Below are 17,043 nucleotides of genomic sequence, written 5' to 3' on the forward strand. Positions count from 1 at the left end.
CAGGTGGTCAACCACTGCTTGCCATCTTGGGGGCTGTTGTTTCTTCCAATTTCTGGCTATCAACATCTTTACAGATGTCAGCAGGTAGACCAACAGATATCTCTTATACTTCGGGATCTTTTTTACCCCAATATGCAGGAGGGCTAGGCCCGGGGCATCAGGCGTCGGGAGTTCCAGTGCTGCACAGATCGCAGAGGTCTTAGACCAGAGCGGTCTCAGTCGATCACACGACCACCACATATGGAGTGGTGTGCCGATCTCGCCACACTCTCTCCAACACAGGGGTGAGTGGCTAGGGTATAGAGTACGAAGCTTAGTCGGCACCAAGTGCCATCTAGTAATGATCTTGAAATATAGTTCATACAGCGTGACACAATGGAGAGCAGTTTTGGTTAATTGTATCGCCCTGGACCAGTCAAGGGGAGTGTAGGTCAATCCCAACTCCGTTTCCCAGGAGATCATATGTCTTGTCTTTATAAGGGTGGGTGGTCCTAGAAGAGATTTGTAGTGGGCAGTCAGGGGCTTGTATAGTTGTAAAGTTGCTTATTTTTAATCACTGGTTCAGTTACAGTTCATACTGTGACCTTTATTATTACATCCGGTATATAACCGGGGTTCATTGCTGCTAACGTTTTAGTTTTAACTTACCCATTTTTTTTAATCATTTTCCAATAAAGTTTTACGTTTTAATTTGTCCATGATGTCAATACCTCAGTTTCAATAAACATGTAAGGGTCTAATTTGAGTGCTTATATAGTATCACCTTTTTGTTTCAGTTCCTTTAACTGATATTGTGAAGGCTATTTCATTGATACTTAGCACCAGCTTACCACAGTGTATCTGATACAAGGCCAGATAAATTTAATCTGAACGGTAACAGGCCCTAATATTATTAACAGTGGTGCCATCAATTTCTTCTTTTTTAGTAAACTTATTCTCCAATGTGAGACAAATGTTTCCATTAATAGTTTTTTTTTTGTTTGTTTTTTAAATAATTTTTATTGAGGCAAATAAGGTTATGACATACAGACATAATAAAGAAACAAAATAGCATCACAAGATAAGCGAGACTGTAACATAAATAGTACTGATTTCCAGCATAAAAAATAGAAGATGCAAAAACAATCGGTTGTAAAGTCATAGTTAGAGTCCCAAATCAAATAAAAGCCTCGTAATTTTTTGTTTTATAATGCTTTTCCAACAACTAATGAACTGTTACCTATAAATTTAAGCATAGTCAGATAGGATTTCAAGTTTAAACTGTCTGTATATAAATAAGACTTGGTTAGCAACATACATAGAATCAAAAAAATGTTTCATGAATACTCATTCTAGGGCTTATTCTCTTTCACAAAACGTCATAAATCCCAAATATTCAATATATTGTTACACATAAATAATCAGGAGATGATTCTGTTTGCGGTATTTAACAAGGAAAACCGCGCAAACCACTGGGACTAATTACAAATCCCAGAGTTTAGAGGTGGGCGGGGGGGGATACAACCATAGGACTTTGTAAATGGACTCTATGAGTCTATGAATGCATGGCTTGTATGGGCAATTAAAATGGGCATATGTGATAATAAAACTCAATAGATACATCACTCTTAGGCTCATAATAAGCACATTATAGAGTATAAAATATTGCTATTAATCAGGTATTATAGTGGGAGTGAAAAGTGAAAGTGAAAATAGTGGGCATGGCTGTTCCACAAACTTGTACTCATAAATTATGCTGTCTAGACATGGGCCCTATGTCCAAACTGCAGGCAAAACCCTCATATGTATAGATGTGTAATTCTACTTAGCCTCCCCGAGGTACTTAGATAGTACTATTAATGCCAGTTAAGTTAGGTTCAGGAGTTATTTTTGAAAGCATAATAAATCTTAGCAATCAAAGTATTAAGAATGACTTCCTTAGTTCACCCTGGTATAGGATAATAACAAAGTGTCTCACATCTCTATTCTATATAAATCTGCCTTAGCTCACTCAAATAAGTTAGGGGTCTCAAAGTGATACCATAAAACTAATATCTTGGTTACTCTCAGGTAAGTAATTAAGTGTTTATACGTATGAGTGGAGATCAAGCGCCTGTGTTTCTATATCTTTATATAAAAAAAGAACAAAGATACAACTCCCTATGTAACACTCAGCTGAGTAACATAACATTTCAGTAAAATGTTTAAGCATGTGTAACTGACGTTAATCACAGCAAGCTAATATGTAGGCAAAAAAGGTAGGGGGTATGAAAATTCAACAGCAGAAATTAAATAAAAATGTTGGTCATGTAACTATCTATGTAGTAGTGAGGGGTACTAAATGTTATGTTGGCTCCAAATGAAGTGTAATTGTAATAGAACTATAATATTAGAAGCATATTCATATAAATCTACTAATGAGGTTCTCTTCTGTTTTATGTTAAACAACCCTGTAATGTGGGGAAAGGCCTTATGTCCTACAACAAGGCAGAATACAACATTGAGTATATGGCACATACAAAATATAATACTATCTCGCTATTCAACAGGTACACCACAGCAGATTGCAGCAGTATAGTACATCTTAATCTGCTAAATGTATTAAATAAACATAATTGACCAACACATTAACAGAGCAAGGGATATAGGAGTGTTTGCAGAATAGATAAAAGAAACATTAAAGATGATCGTCCTCATGTACATTCAGTCCCCACTACAGTTAGTTTCAAATAATAAGAGGGTATAAGAAAAGGTCCAAGGTTTTGGGAAATTGTGGGTGCTTAGGAAAGGTGTCGTCTCATATGTAAAAAGATGGATTGAACACAATAATAGAGCAAAGTGCGTGTCCTTTATTTAGCCGATTCCAGATCGGCTCCAGCCACACATTAGAGCCAGCTGATAAAGATGATTCGCAACCAAAGTCAGACAAAATCTGCCTCCCTGCACCATAAGCTGCTGGCTGGGACCTCGGCACAGAGACGAGAGAGGAACCTCACAACTCAGTAAAATTGCAATGCCGCACACCTCCCGGACCGAGGACAAGGTAGGTAAGAGGCGGTAATCTCCACAATGCAAATGTCCAGTAGGCGATAGTGGTTGGGTGTACTGCAGAACACGTTGGGTCATATCAACACTTGCGATGGTAGCCACAATGTCCAGTAACTGAGTGCTCTGCATCGGTAAGCCCTTTTCATCCGGCATGACAGCTGTTCCGGCGCATCCAGCCCCCTGCAAACAAGGTGTAAGGCAAACGTAGAGATCATCCCTGGAAGGGCTCTGCAATGCCACTTGGTGGTCCAGGTGAACGTTAGCAGGCAATTCCTGTTTAATCGCTTTTACAAGTACTTGCGTTAGACTTGAAAAGTGGGCATCTAACAAGGCCATGATTTCTTTATCCCACGAAGCCGGCGCCATCTTAGATTACTCAGATGTCCAGAGCGTTGTGTATTTTGCCTTGCAGCTATATCGAATCCAGTGGTATAGAGCCTTTGTACACTCCCAAACTCGTTCTTGAAAAGTTCATATGATTGGAGTCCGTCACTATGTAACCTTAAATTGTAAAATAAGGCAGATAAGCCCCTATTAGTAAATCTAGAGCCAGGAGCTCTGTAAAGACACGACCGTCCGCTTTGGCAGCTAGCTCCTCCCCCCATTAATAGTTTTTTTTAATCCCCTAATATACTCTTTTTCTCCTCTATACAGTATATATATATATATATATTATTTTTTTTTTACATGTCATCATGAAGCCTTTTCTTTACCTATCTGTAACTGCACCTCTCTTGACCCATTCTCTTATCTAACACCACTCCCTGAAGTGTCCCTAGCAACGGCTGTTATGAGGGGTGCTACAGCACAGCACCCTAAATATCAAAGGGGCCATCAGCCCGGAATGTTGTGCTTAATGTAGACGAAAAGTTAAATGAGACTGTGCAGCAAAACTAGCAGAGAAGGGGGATGAGGAAAGGAGAGAATAATGAATTAAATAGAGAAGTTTGGAATGGATTTCAGTATACTGTAATTCCAACCATTATCAGCCACCACCCTTAATATTTTTTATTGTTTGTCAGCACATATAGATTATAAAATCTAGAACCTAGTTGCCAGTACCACCACTATCATTTCAATTTAATATTTGACTAAAGTAATTTCTTCATCCTTCTATCCAATCATTCTAGTTCTTCATTTAGATGCAGCACATCTCAAAAATTAGCACTGTTCTCATAATACAAATATTTGTTTCCATAAGACAAAGCCATGTGTTGACTCTCCTCATACAGCTTTTCCTGACGCAGCTATGCCCAGTCCAATTACATTTAAATGTTTCTGCTAGATTTCTCCACCTCATCCATCACGTGCTGCTTCTTTATCATCAAAGCCAAAAACCATCAATGCCCCTTGTAGTAACACTAAATCCTTACATTTATATCTCATTTCTTCAATCCACACACCACACACAGATCTTGCTTTAAATCTCTACTGTACTCAAATCACATCCAACCGCTAGTTTAGGTGCACTGCTAATAGCTTGCGCCACCTTGTCTGTCAGATTCCCACCCAAAATTCTTAGCTTTAATCATTCCCTATACATCATCAGTATAGCCAGGCACCACCTCAGTCAACTCCGTGCCCTTGCAAACAAGAACAATTTTTTTTCTCTAATCGATTATCCAATGTCATAACTAAACAAATTACCAATGGCTCTGCTGCTAGGCAATTCCCAATATTCATTTCTGTAGTATTTAATAGATATAGTTCATTTGTTTGACTAATTTTGGATTGATGCTGTATGTATTACTATCTAAAATTAGCTTTTAGTGAAAAAAAGTATAAACTAGTGCCAAAATCTCTCATTGCTAAGATATCATCTAGAATTAAAGGTAATAATCACTTCTTTCTGCAGTTTCGCAATAAACTAACATACTAGGTGAGTGTGATTTGAATGCATTAACACCCTGCTTGCTCCAATTGTTTTATTATGTTAATTAGCAAACTATCCATTGTTTTGCAGTTCCTTATCTTATCAAATCTTCTGATGCCAATTAGGGACAGTTAAACTATATGGCCAAAGGTATGTGAACACGTGACCATCACACCTATAAAAGTTTGATGGACATCCCATTTCAAAACCATTGGCATTAATATGAAGTTGCCACCCCCTGCCCCCTTTTGCAGCCTACACTCTTCTGGAAAAGCTTTCTACAATATTTTGGAGTGTGTCTGTGAGAATTTGTAGCCATTCAGCCAAAAGAGCATTTGTGAAGTCAGACACTGATGTTGGATGAGAAGGTCTGGCTCTCATTTTGTGTTTACATTTATCCCAAAGATGTTCAATGGGGTTGAGGTCAGAGCTCTGTGCAGGCCACTCGAGTTCCTCCACACCAAACTCATTAAACCGTGTCTTCATGAACCTCACTTTATGAACATGGGCACATCATCCTGGAACAGGAAAGAGCATTCTTCAAACTTGTGCCACAGATTTAGGAGCACCCAATTGTCTAAAAAGTCTTTATGTATCATGCAGCATAAAATTAACCTTCACTAGCTCTAAGTGGGCTAGTCCAAACACTGAAAAATAGTAAGAAAGGAGGGGGAAAGTAATTAGGTCTGTTACACTTCCATTACCTAATGCATGCAACAATGAAAAGGCACTAAACTGAGCTCCTCATGCGATCCTTCCAGCTCTCCCCTTGAGTAATGTCCTCCGTTTCCTGGCCTTTCTAGGGGTGCTCTAACGGTCACTCAGCTCTGCTGGGTACACGCGAACGCCACTTCAATCTGGCGTTCTGTGCCTCTGTTCCTCACAGCTGTCCGGTTGTCGCTATCGACCAATCCTCCGCAGGCTCACTACACTAACACGTGCTCCTTGAACTTTTGTGTTTTCCGTTCACTGAAAAATAGCACCAGACCATAATTCCTCCAGCAAACTTTACAGTAGAGCCTTTGTTTTTCAGTAGGTAGCGCTCTCCTGGCAGCTACCATACCCAGGTTCTTCTTTCAGACTGCCAGATAGAAAAGCATGAGTCGTCACTCAAGAGAACACATTTCCACTGCTTCAGAGTCCAGTGGCAGCAAGCTTTACACCATTCCAACCAGCGCATGGCATTGCGTATATTTATGCAAGACTTGTGTACAGTGCTTTCAACCATTGAAACCCATTTCATGAAGCGTCCAACATACTGTTCATGTGCTAATGTTGCTTCGAGAGGCAGTTTGGAACATTGTAGTGAGTGATGCAACAGATGGTAGGCCACCCTGCTTTATGAGTTTGCATGGTCTACCATTATGTGACTGGGCTGTTTTTGCTCCTAGACACTTCACATTAATAGCACAGTTGTGGCATCCTATGACAGTGCTACATTTAAATTCACAGCTGAAACACCTGAGCTCAATGATTAGTAGGCGTGTCCACATACTTTTGGCCATATAGTGTATGTGGCACAGTTGTGAAGTCTACAGTGTGCACATTTCTCGGATGGGAAAAATCCACCATTTTCAAACTAAATGAAAAAGGAAGCAAATTCTAATGTGTATAATGCAAAGCATAAGCGTTATTTAACATAATATATTGCGATTTTAAAGGCTTTCATGTCCCTTTAAAGGAAAATTCTAATTCAAAATGAATTACATTTCATGCACCTTCTTCTAATCATGGTATCTAATGAAGTCAGCACTGGAATGTAGTGAAAGATGGATTTCAAAATCAGTGGCACCCATGAGTAGAGGGAGGCTGGGCATTACCACAATACTTTTCTTATAAAATGTATTTAATGTTTAATGTCCCTTTAATTGAAGCCTCGACAATGCTGCAACATAGGCATTGAGTGCAGTCGTGTACACTTTTTTTTCTCACTCTGTGAGACATCATCATAATAATAATACATTTTCATTGTTCCACACTGAAAACACCAATGTAAAGCCAAACAAGGCTCCTACATGAAAAGAAATAGGCCAGTATTATCCTCTTGACAACCAAGGGGATAAAGAATAATATATTCATTTATTGCACATAGTGCTTTGAAGCAACCATTTGTATTTACGCCTTTTCTATTACAAAGCCCTGCAGGCTTTGGTTATTTATTGCATTGTACTGGTCTGTCCTCAATATTACTCCTGAGGACTTATATATTGTGAAACTAACATGCAGTAGTGGTTACTATGCTTCTTTCTTTCTTTCTTTCTTTCTCTCCTTCCTTTCCCTTCCTTCCTCCTCCCCTCCCTCCCTTCATTCCTGCCTTTCTCCCTCCCTTCCTTCCTTCCTCCCTTCCTCCCCCCTTCCTCCCTCCCTCCCTCCCTTCTTTCCTTCCACCCTCCCTTCCTCCCTCCCTCCCTTCTTCCCTCCCTTCTTCCCTTCCTGCCGGCCGGCCGGCCTCCCTCCTTCCCTTCCTTCCTACCTCCCTCTCTTCCTGCCTTCCTTTCTTCCTTCCTCCCTTTCTAACTGCCTTCCTCCCTCCCTTCTTTCCTTCCACCCTCCCTTCCTCCCTCCCTTCTTCCCTCCTTCCCTTCCTTCCTACCTCCCTCTCTTCCTGCCTTCCTTTCTTCCTTCCTCCATTTCTAACTGCCTTCCTCCCTCACTTCTTTCCTTCCACCATCCCTCTCTCCCTTCCTCCCACCCTTCCTTCCACCTTCCCTCCCTCCCTTCTTCCCTCCTTCCTTCGCTCCCTCCCTTCCTCTCTTTCTTCCTGTCTGCTTCCTTTCCTTCCTTCCTTCCTGCCTCCCTCCCTCCATCCCTTCCTTCCTGCCTTCTTTCTTCCCTTATACAAAACGGAGGCTTGCACCCTGTGTCGCATAGTTATTCCCACAGTTCTCATAAAGAATGCTGATGGTTCTCTAGATTGATAGTAGTTTAGGTAGGAAAAAGAATGTTTTGGAAACACTGCCATCTACTGTGGAATTCTATCATAGCAAGAGAATTGGTGTTTGTATCTGAATAATAAATTATAATTTTTTTATTTTTTTTAGACAATTTGACAACAGTACTACAGACTGGTAAGAATGTGTTTTATATAATAAATGTATGTATTTAATAAGCATGTGCCTCTTAGATAAGTTTTAGTTTGCAAAACGAATAATGAAGGAACTTGCTAGCTACATAAAATATTACCTGTATTATTTTGCCATCTAGTGGTGCAACAATATTACATCATTGCAAGAGATTCTGATAAATTTCTGCAGTAAGATACAGATATCCCTTGGTTTATGCTATAGTTCTATTCTTAAAAGAATGTCAAAATGAATCTAAGCAAAAATGATCCTACTCATATAATCTAATTTACATTCCAGGGCGCTCTTAAAACTGTGATAAATAATATAAAATCATTATACTTAAAGGGACACTGTACACTAGATTTTTCTTTGCTCCTGTTTTCATATGAAGGGGGGTCTGCTCTTTCTGCTTTCTCAGCCTCTTTAAATGGGTGTCCCAGCCTAACCTCATCAACAGTGCTAAACTGGGCGCTTCTAAGTATGTTTTTAAAAGGTTTTATACTGGATTTTTATATCAATATCTGTGCAAATTCTTCTTTATAGTAATGTCTATTACATGAAATTATATGATGCTCTAAATGTAAATTGCATACCTCTGAAGCCTCTGACAAAACTTCTACTTTTGCTGTACTTGATTTTATTTTTGCATCTAAATTAGTTTCTTTCAAATATGTAATGTTTTTTAAAACCTTACTTATAATAATTAAAAAGATCTTGCTATCTAAATGTGTTTGTTCATTCACAAAAAACTTTATTGTGCATAGCTAAAAAATACAATATATCAGACACAAGCATCAGTCATTTGTTTTGGCAATTTGAGTTATTCAGAAAACCATTTCCTGTCTTTGCAGTCCAACATTTGTGTCAAGAGTGGAGCTGAAGATTGTCACCCCTATCATAATCACTGTGTTTGTGTTGGCTCTGTATCTGCATGCTCAGCAAGTAGAATCCACCGCAAGGCTGGACTTCCTGTGGAAGCTGCAGGTAGGGTGACACCCATCTTTGCTTCTAGCTTTGTTGCTAACAATTTTGCTAAATATTCTTGCTAGCATTATGAAATAATAGGTATTTGATTCTGAAATATTTTACCTCTTTACCTAAATATAGCACTCATTTATCTCCTGTCCCTTTCTATTGTACATACATATTTATTATTTATTCTAACCCAGTTTAGGGCCATATCACAAGGGGAGCGCTAACAGTTATGCGCGAGCCAAAAGAGGTTTATCGCGTGTGTTACTAGTACAGGTCTGTTTTTGCGCTTGTATTTGAAGTTGAAAGTAAGCGCGACCCCTTGAGCGCAATTGAAGTTAACACACGTTGGTATAGCGCAACCTCAGAGCTTTGGTTAACTGTTTTGCAAAACAAAAAAGTGTCAAAAACACATAAAAAATACATTACAAAGTACAGTTACACCCATAATAGCACCATCTAATAAAATTATTTTTAAAAAGATATGAGGTCTCAGGTGTTAAATAAATATATATGTGTGTATATATCTTTGTACATATGTAATTTATGTATTTACAGACATGTATACACATATAAATACATTAACACATATATGTACACACATAAATAATATAGAAGTGCATTGGAGCCCTTTGCAGTTAAGTAGATGAAAACAAGTAAAACCATATCTATGCAATTTTCATATTTAATAAAGTGTTATACTGTGTATTTACTGTAAATATTTCACATTCCAATGTTCTCAACATAGCAGAATGTGTTCTATGTTTTTTAAATAGATATTCCTATATATATATATATATATATATATATATATATATATATATATCTGTATATATTAATTTTGTATTGGTATGACACAAAAAAGTGGAGAAAAAAAGCCAAATCAGAGACATTCCACGCAAAACTCCAAAAATGGACCGGACAAAATGTTTGTCACCTTCTCAAAATTGTAAGAAATAATTGCTTTCCAAGTTTGTGATGCTCCTGTACTTTGTAATTAAACTCACCTGTCTCAAGTAACAGGTGCTGGCAATATAGAAATCACACCGGCAACCAGTTAAAATGGTGAAAAATTGACTCAACCTTTCTGTTGTGTGTCTCTGTGTGCTACACTGAGCATGGAGAAAGAGCAGCAAATAATTGTCTGAGGATTTGAGAACAAAAATTGTGGAAAAGCATGGACAATCTCAAGGTTACATCTGCAGAGATCTTAATGTTCCTGTATCAACTGTGCGTAACATTGTCAAGAAGTTTACAGCCCATGGCACTGTAGCTAATCTCCCTGGACGCGGACGAAAGAGAAAAATTGATCAAAGATTGCAACAAATGATTGTTCGAATGGTGGATAAAAAACCTCGATCAACTTTCAGACAAATTCAAGCTGACCTTCAGGCACAGGGTACAAATGTGTCACCTCGCACTATAAATCACCATCTGAATGAAAAGGGACGCTATGGTAGGAGACCCAGGAGGACCCCACTGCTGACACAGAAACATAAAAAAGCCAGATTGGAGTTTGCCAAAGCTTATCTGAGGAAGCCAAAATCCTTTTGGGAGAATGTGCTGTGGACAGACAAAACAATATTACAGCTTTTTCATAATGCCCATCATTCTACTGTTTTCGGAAAAGAATACAGTCCCTACAGTCAAACATGGTGAAGGTTCACTGATGTTTTTGGGTTGCTTTGCTGCTTCAGGCACTGGATGTCTTGACTGTGTGCATGGCATTATGAAGTCTGAAGACTACCAAATAATTCTGTGGCGCAATGTAGGGCCCAGTGTCAGAAAGTTGGGTCTCCGTCAGAGGTCATGGGTCTTACAGCTGGACAATAACCCAAAGCACACGTCAAAAAGCACCCAGAAATGGATTAAGACAAAACGCTGGATAGTACTGAACTGGCCAGCAATGAGTCCAGATCTAGATCCCATAGAGCACCTGTGGGGAGATCTCAAAACAGCAGTTGGGAAAAGTAACCCTTCCAATCTGAGAGACCTGGAGCAGTTGGCGAAAGAAGAGTGGTCCAAAATTGCAGTAGAGAGGTGTAAAAAATATTATTTTCCAAGTTGTGTGCTACCAAATATTAAATTGAGGGTGCCAATAATTTTGTCAAGTAAATTTTTGGAGCTTTGCGTGGAATGTGTCAGATCTGGCTTTTTTTTCTCCACTTTTTTTGTGTCATACCAATACAAACAAAAAAAAACATGAGAATGCCTAAACATTTGTAATTGCAGCAATTTTCTGAATGAAGTGGTGCATTATCTGACAGAAATAAAGGGGTGCCAATATTTTTGGCCATGACTACAGGGAGTGCAGAATTATTAGGCAAATTAGTATTTTGACCACATCATCCTCTTTATGCATATTGTCTTACTCCAAGCTGTATAGGCTCGAAAGCCTACTACCAATTAAGCATATTAGGTGATGTGCATCTCTGTAATGAGAAGGGGTGTGGTCTAATGACATCAACACCCTATATAAGGTATGCATAATTATTAGGCAACTTCCTTTCCTTTGGCAAAATGGGTCAAAAGAAGGACTTGACAGGCTCAGAAAAGTAAAAAATAGTGAGATATCTTGCAGAGGGATGCAGCACTCTTAAAATTGCAAAGCTTCTGAAGCGTGATCATCGAACAATCAAGCGTTTCATTCAAAATAGTCAACAGGGTCGCAAGAAGCGTGTGGAAAAACCAAGGCGCAAAATAACTGCCCATGAACTGAAATGAAAAGTCAAGCGTGCAGCTGCCAAGATGCCACTTGCCACCAGTTTGGCCATATTTCAGAGCTGCAACATCACTGGAGTGCCCAAAAGCACAAGGTGTGCAATACTCAGAGACATGGCCAAGGTAAGAAAGGCTGAAAGACGACCACCACTGAACAAGACACACAAGCTGAAACGTCAAGACTGGGCCAAGAAATATCTCAAGACTGATTTTTCTAAGGTTTTATGGACTGATGAAATGAGAGTGAGTCTTGATGGGCCAGATGGATGGGCCCGTGGCTGGATTGGTAAAGGGCAGAGAGCTCCAGTCCGACTCAGACGCCAGCAAGGTGGAGGTGGAGTACTGGTTTGGGCTGGTATCATCAAAGATGAGCTTGTGGGGCCTTTTCGGGTTGAGGATGGAGTCAAGCTCAACTCCCAGTCCTACTGCCAGTTTCTGGAAGACACCTTCTTCAAGCAGTGGTACAGGAAGAAGTCTGCATCCTTCAAGAAAAACATGATTTTCATGCAGGACAATGCTCCATCACACACGTCCAAGTACTCCACAGCGTGGCTGGCAAGAAAGGGTATAAAAGAAGAAAATCTAATGACATGGCCTCCTTGTTCACCTGATCTGAACCCCATTGAGAACCTGTGGTCCATCATCAAATGTGAGATTTACAAGGAGGGAAAACAGTACACCTCTCTGAACAGTGTCTGGGAGGCTGTGGTTGCTGCTGCACGCAATGTTGATGGTGAACAGATCAAAACACTGACAGAATCCATGGATGGCAGGCTTTTGAGTGTCCTTGCAAAGAAAGGTGGCTATATTGGTCACTGATTTGTTTTTGTTTGTTTTTGAATGTCAGAAATGTATATTTGTGAATGTTGAGATGTTATATTGGTTTCACTGGTAAAAATAAATCATTGAAATGGGTATATATTTGTTTTTTGTTAAGTTGCCTAATAATTATGCACAGTAATAGTCACCTGCACACACAGATATCCCCCTAAAATAGCTATAACTAAAAACAAACTAAAAACTACTTCCAAAACTATTCAGCTTTGATATTAATGAGTTTTTTGGGTTCATTGAGAACATGGTTGTTGTTCAATAATAAAATTAATCCTCAAAACTACAACTTGCCTAATAATTCTGCACTCCCTGTATGTATATGTATATATATATATATATATATATATATATATATATATATATATATATTTGTTAAAAAAACATCAGATATATATAGAAATATAGGGTGTTAGTTTTTCTCCCACTTTTCTGCTACATTGACTTCTATGGGGGAATAGGTTATCGCTCGTGTGATATTCTAAGGCCTAGATTTGGAGTTTGGCGGTAGATGGGTTGTTAACGCTACGCGGGCTTTTTTCTGGCCGCACCATAAAATTAACTCTGGTATCGAGAGTCCAAAAAAATGCTGCGTTAGGCTCCAAAAAAGGAGCGTAGAGCATTTTTACCGCAAATGCAACTCTCGATACCAGAGTTGCTTACGGACGCGGCCAGCCTCAAAAACGTGCTCGTGCACGATTCCCCCATAGGAAACAATGGGGCTGTTTGAGCTGAAAAAAAACCTAACACCTGCAAAAAAGCAGCGTTCAGCTCCTAACGCAGCCCCATTGTTTCCTATGGGGAAACACTTCCTACGTCTGCACCTAACACTCTAACATGTACCCCGAGTCTAAACACCCCTAACCTTACACTTATTAACCCCTAATCTGCCGCCCCCGCTATCGCTGACCCCTGCATTATATTATTAACCCCTAATCTGCCGCTCCGTAAACCGCCGCAACTTACATTATCCCTATGTACCCCTAATATGCTGCCCCTAGCACCGCCGACCCCTATATTATATTTATTAACCCCTAATCTGCCCCCCACAACGTCGCCTCCACCTGCCTACACTTATTAACCCCTAATCTGCCGAGCGGACCGCACCGCTACTATAATAAAGTTATTAACCCCTAATCCGCCTCACTAACCCTATCATAAATAGTATTAACCCCTAATCTGCCCTCCCTAACATCGCCGACACCTAACTTCAATTATTAACCCCTAATCTGACGACCGGAGCTCACCGCTACTATAATAAATGTATTAACCCCTAAAGCTAAGTCTAACAATAACACCCCCCTAACTTAAATATAATTTACATCTAACGAAATTAATTAACTATTCTTAAATAAATTATTCCTATTTAAAGCTAAATACTTACCTGTAAAATAAATCCTAATATAGCTACAATATAAATTATAATTACATTGTAGCTATTTTAGGATTAATATTTATTTTACAGGTAACTTTGTAATTATTTTAACCAGGTACAATAGCTATTAAATAGTTAAGAACTATTTAATAGCTACCTAGTTAAAATAATTACAAAATTACCTGTAAAATAAATCCTAACCTAAGTTATAATTAAACCTAACACTACCCTATCAATAAATTAATTAAATAAAATACCTACAATTACCTACAATAAAACCTAACACTACACTATCAATAAATAAATTAAATACAATTCCTACAAATAACTACAATTACATAAACTAACTAAAGTACAAAAAATAAAAAATAACTAAGTTACAAAAAATAAAAAAATATTTACAAACATAAGAAAAATATTACAACAATTTTAAACTAATTACACCTACTCTAGGCTCCCTAATAAAATAACAAAGACCCCCAAAATAAAAAAAATGCCCTACCCTATTCTAAATTAATAAAGTTAAAAGCTCTTTTACCTTACCAGCCCTGAACAGGGCCCTTTGCGGGGCATGCCCCAAGAAAATCAGCTCTTTTGCCTGTAAAAAAAAACATACAATACCCCCCCCCAACATTTACAACCCACCACCCACATACCCCTAATCTAACCCAAACCCCCCTTAAATAAACCTAACACTAAGCCCCTGAAGATCTTCCTACCTTGTCTTCACCTCAACAGGTATCACCGATCCGTCCTGGCATCCGGTGCTGAAGAGGTCCAGAAGAGGCTCCAAAGTCTTCCTCCTATCCGGCAAGAAGAGGACATCCGGACCGGCAAACATCTTCATCCAAGCGGCATTTTCTATCTTCTTCCATCCGGTGCGTAGCGGGTCCATCTTGAAGCAGCCGACGCGGATCCATCCTCTTCTTCCGGCGTCTCCCGACGAATGACGGTTCCTTTAAGGGACGTCATCCAAGATGGCGTCCCTCGAATTCCGATTGGCTGATAGGATTCTATCAGCCAATCGGAATTAAGGTAGGAATATTCTGATTGGCTGATGGAATCAGCCAATCAGAATCAAGTTCAATCCGATTGGCTGATCCAATCAGCCAATCAGATTGAGCTTGCATTCTATTGGCTGATCGGAACAGCCAATAGAATGCGAGCTCAATCTGATTGGCTGATTGGATCAGCCAATCGGATTGAACTTGATTCTGATTGGCTGATTCCATCAGCCAATCAGAATATTCCTACCTTAATTCCGATTGGCTGATAGAATCCTATCAGCCATTCGGAATTCGAGGAACGCCATCTTGGATGACGTCCCTTAAAGGAACCGTCATTCGTCGGGAGACGCCGGAAGAAGAGGATGGATCCGCGTCGGCTGCTTCAAGATGGACCCGCTCCGCACCGGATGGAAGAAGATAGAAGATGCCGCTTGGATGAAGATGTTTGCCGGTCCGGATGTCCTCTTCTTGCCGGATAGGAGGAAGACTTTGGAGCCTCTTCTGGACCTCTTCAGCACCGGATGCCAGGACGGATCGGTGATACCTGTTGAGGTGAAGACAAGGTAGGAAGATCTTCAGGGGCTTAGTGTTAGGTTTATTTAAGGGGGGTTTGGGTTAGATTAGGGGTATGTGGGTGGTGGGTTGTAATGTTGGGGGGGGGGTATTGTATGTTTTTTTTTACAGGCAAAAGAGCTGATTTTCTTGGGGCATGCCCCGCAAAGGGCCCTGTTCAGGGCTGGTAAGGTAAAAGAGCTTTTAACTTTATTAATTTAGAATAGGGTAGGGCATTTTTTTATTTTGGGGGTCTTTGTTATTTTATTAGGGGGCTTAGAGTAGGTGTAATTAGTTTAAAATTGTTGTAATATTTTTCTTATGTTTGTAAATATTTTTTTATTTTTTGTAACTTAGTTATTTTTTATTTTTTGTACTTTAGTTAGTTTATGTAATTGTAGTTATTTGTAGGAATTGTATTTAATTTATTTATTGATAGTGTAGTGTTAGGTTTTATTGTAGGTAATTGTAGGTATTTTATTTAATTAATTTATTGATAGGGTAGTGTTAGGTTTAATTATAACTTAGGTTAGGATTTATTTTACAGGTAATTTTGTAATTATTTTAACTAGGTAGCTATTAAATAGTTCTTAACTATTTAATAGCTATTGTACCTGGTTAAAATAATTACAAAGTTACCTGTAAAATAAATATTAATCCTAAAATAGCTACAATGTAATTATAATTTATATTGTAGCTATATTAGGATTTATTTTACAGGTAAGTATTTAGCTTTAAATAGGAATAATTTATTTAAGAATAGTTAATTAATTTCGTTAGATGTAAATTATATTTAAGTTAGGGGGGTGTTATTGTTAGACTTAGCTTTAGGGGTTAATACATTTATTATAGTAGCGGTGAGCTCCGGTCGTCAGATTAGGGGTTAATAATTGAAGTTAGGTGTCGGCGATGTTAGGGAGGGCAGATTAGGGGTTAATACTATTTATGATAGGGTTAGTGAGGCAGATTAGGGGTTAATAACTTTATTATAGTAGCGGTGCGGTCCGCTCGGCAGATTAGGGGTTAATAAGTGTAGGCAGGTGTCGGCGACGTTGAGGGGGGCAGATTAGGGGTTAATAAATATAATATAGGGGTCGGCGGTGTTAGGGGCAGCAGATTAGGGGTACATAGCTATAATGTAGGTGGCGGCGCTTTGCGGTCGGCAGATTAGGGGTTAATTATTGTAAGTAGCTGGCGGCGACGTTGTGGGGGGCAGGTTAGGGGTTAATAAATATAATATAGGGGTCGGCGGTGTTAGGGGCAGCAGATTAGGGGTACATAGCTATAATGTAGGTGGCGGCGCTTTGCGGTCGGCAGATTAGGGGTTAATTATTGTAAGTAGCTGGCGGCGACGTTGTGGGGGGCAGGTTAGGGGTTAATAAATATAATACAGGGGTCGGCGGGGTTAGGGGCAGCAGATTAGGGGTACATAAGTATAACGTAGGTGGCGGTCGGCAGATTAGGGGTTAAAAAAATTTAATCGAGTTGCGGCGATGTGGGGGGACCTCAGTTTAGGGGTACATAGGTAGTTTATGGGTGTTAGTGTACTTTAGGGTACAGTAGTTAAGAGCTTTATGAACCGGCGTTAGCCCAGAAAGCTCTTAACTCCTGCTTTTTTTC

General features: G+C 39.3%; 1 protein-coding gene across 1 annotated transcript in view; it reads left to right on the forward strand.

The window, feature by feature from the left end:
* Nucleotides 1-17,043, forward strand: part of ADCY5 (adenylate cyclase 5) — a 344,935-nt gene that overhangs the window by 287,284 nt on the left and 40,608 nt on the right. Inside the window, exons 15-16 of the mRNA XM_053698067.1 lie at nt 7,942-7,968; nt 8,817-8,949. Of these exons, the coding sequence (XP_053554042.1) occupies nt 7,942-7,968; nt 8,817-8,949 (160 nt within the window). The remainder of the gene's footprint in view (nt 1-7,941; nt 7,969-8,816; nt 8,950-17,043) is intronic.

Source organism: Bombina bombina, chromosome 1 (genome assembly GCF_027579735.1).
Source record: "Bombina bombina isolate aBomBom1 chromosome 1, aBomBom1.pri, whole genome shotgun sequence".
NCBI classification, from domain to species: Eukaryota; Metazoa; Chordata; class Amphibia; order Anura; family Bombinatoridae; genus Bombina; species Bombina bombina.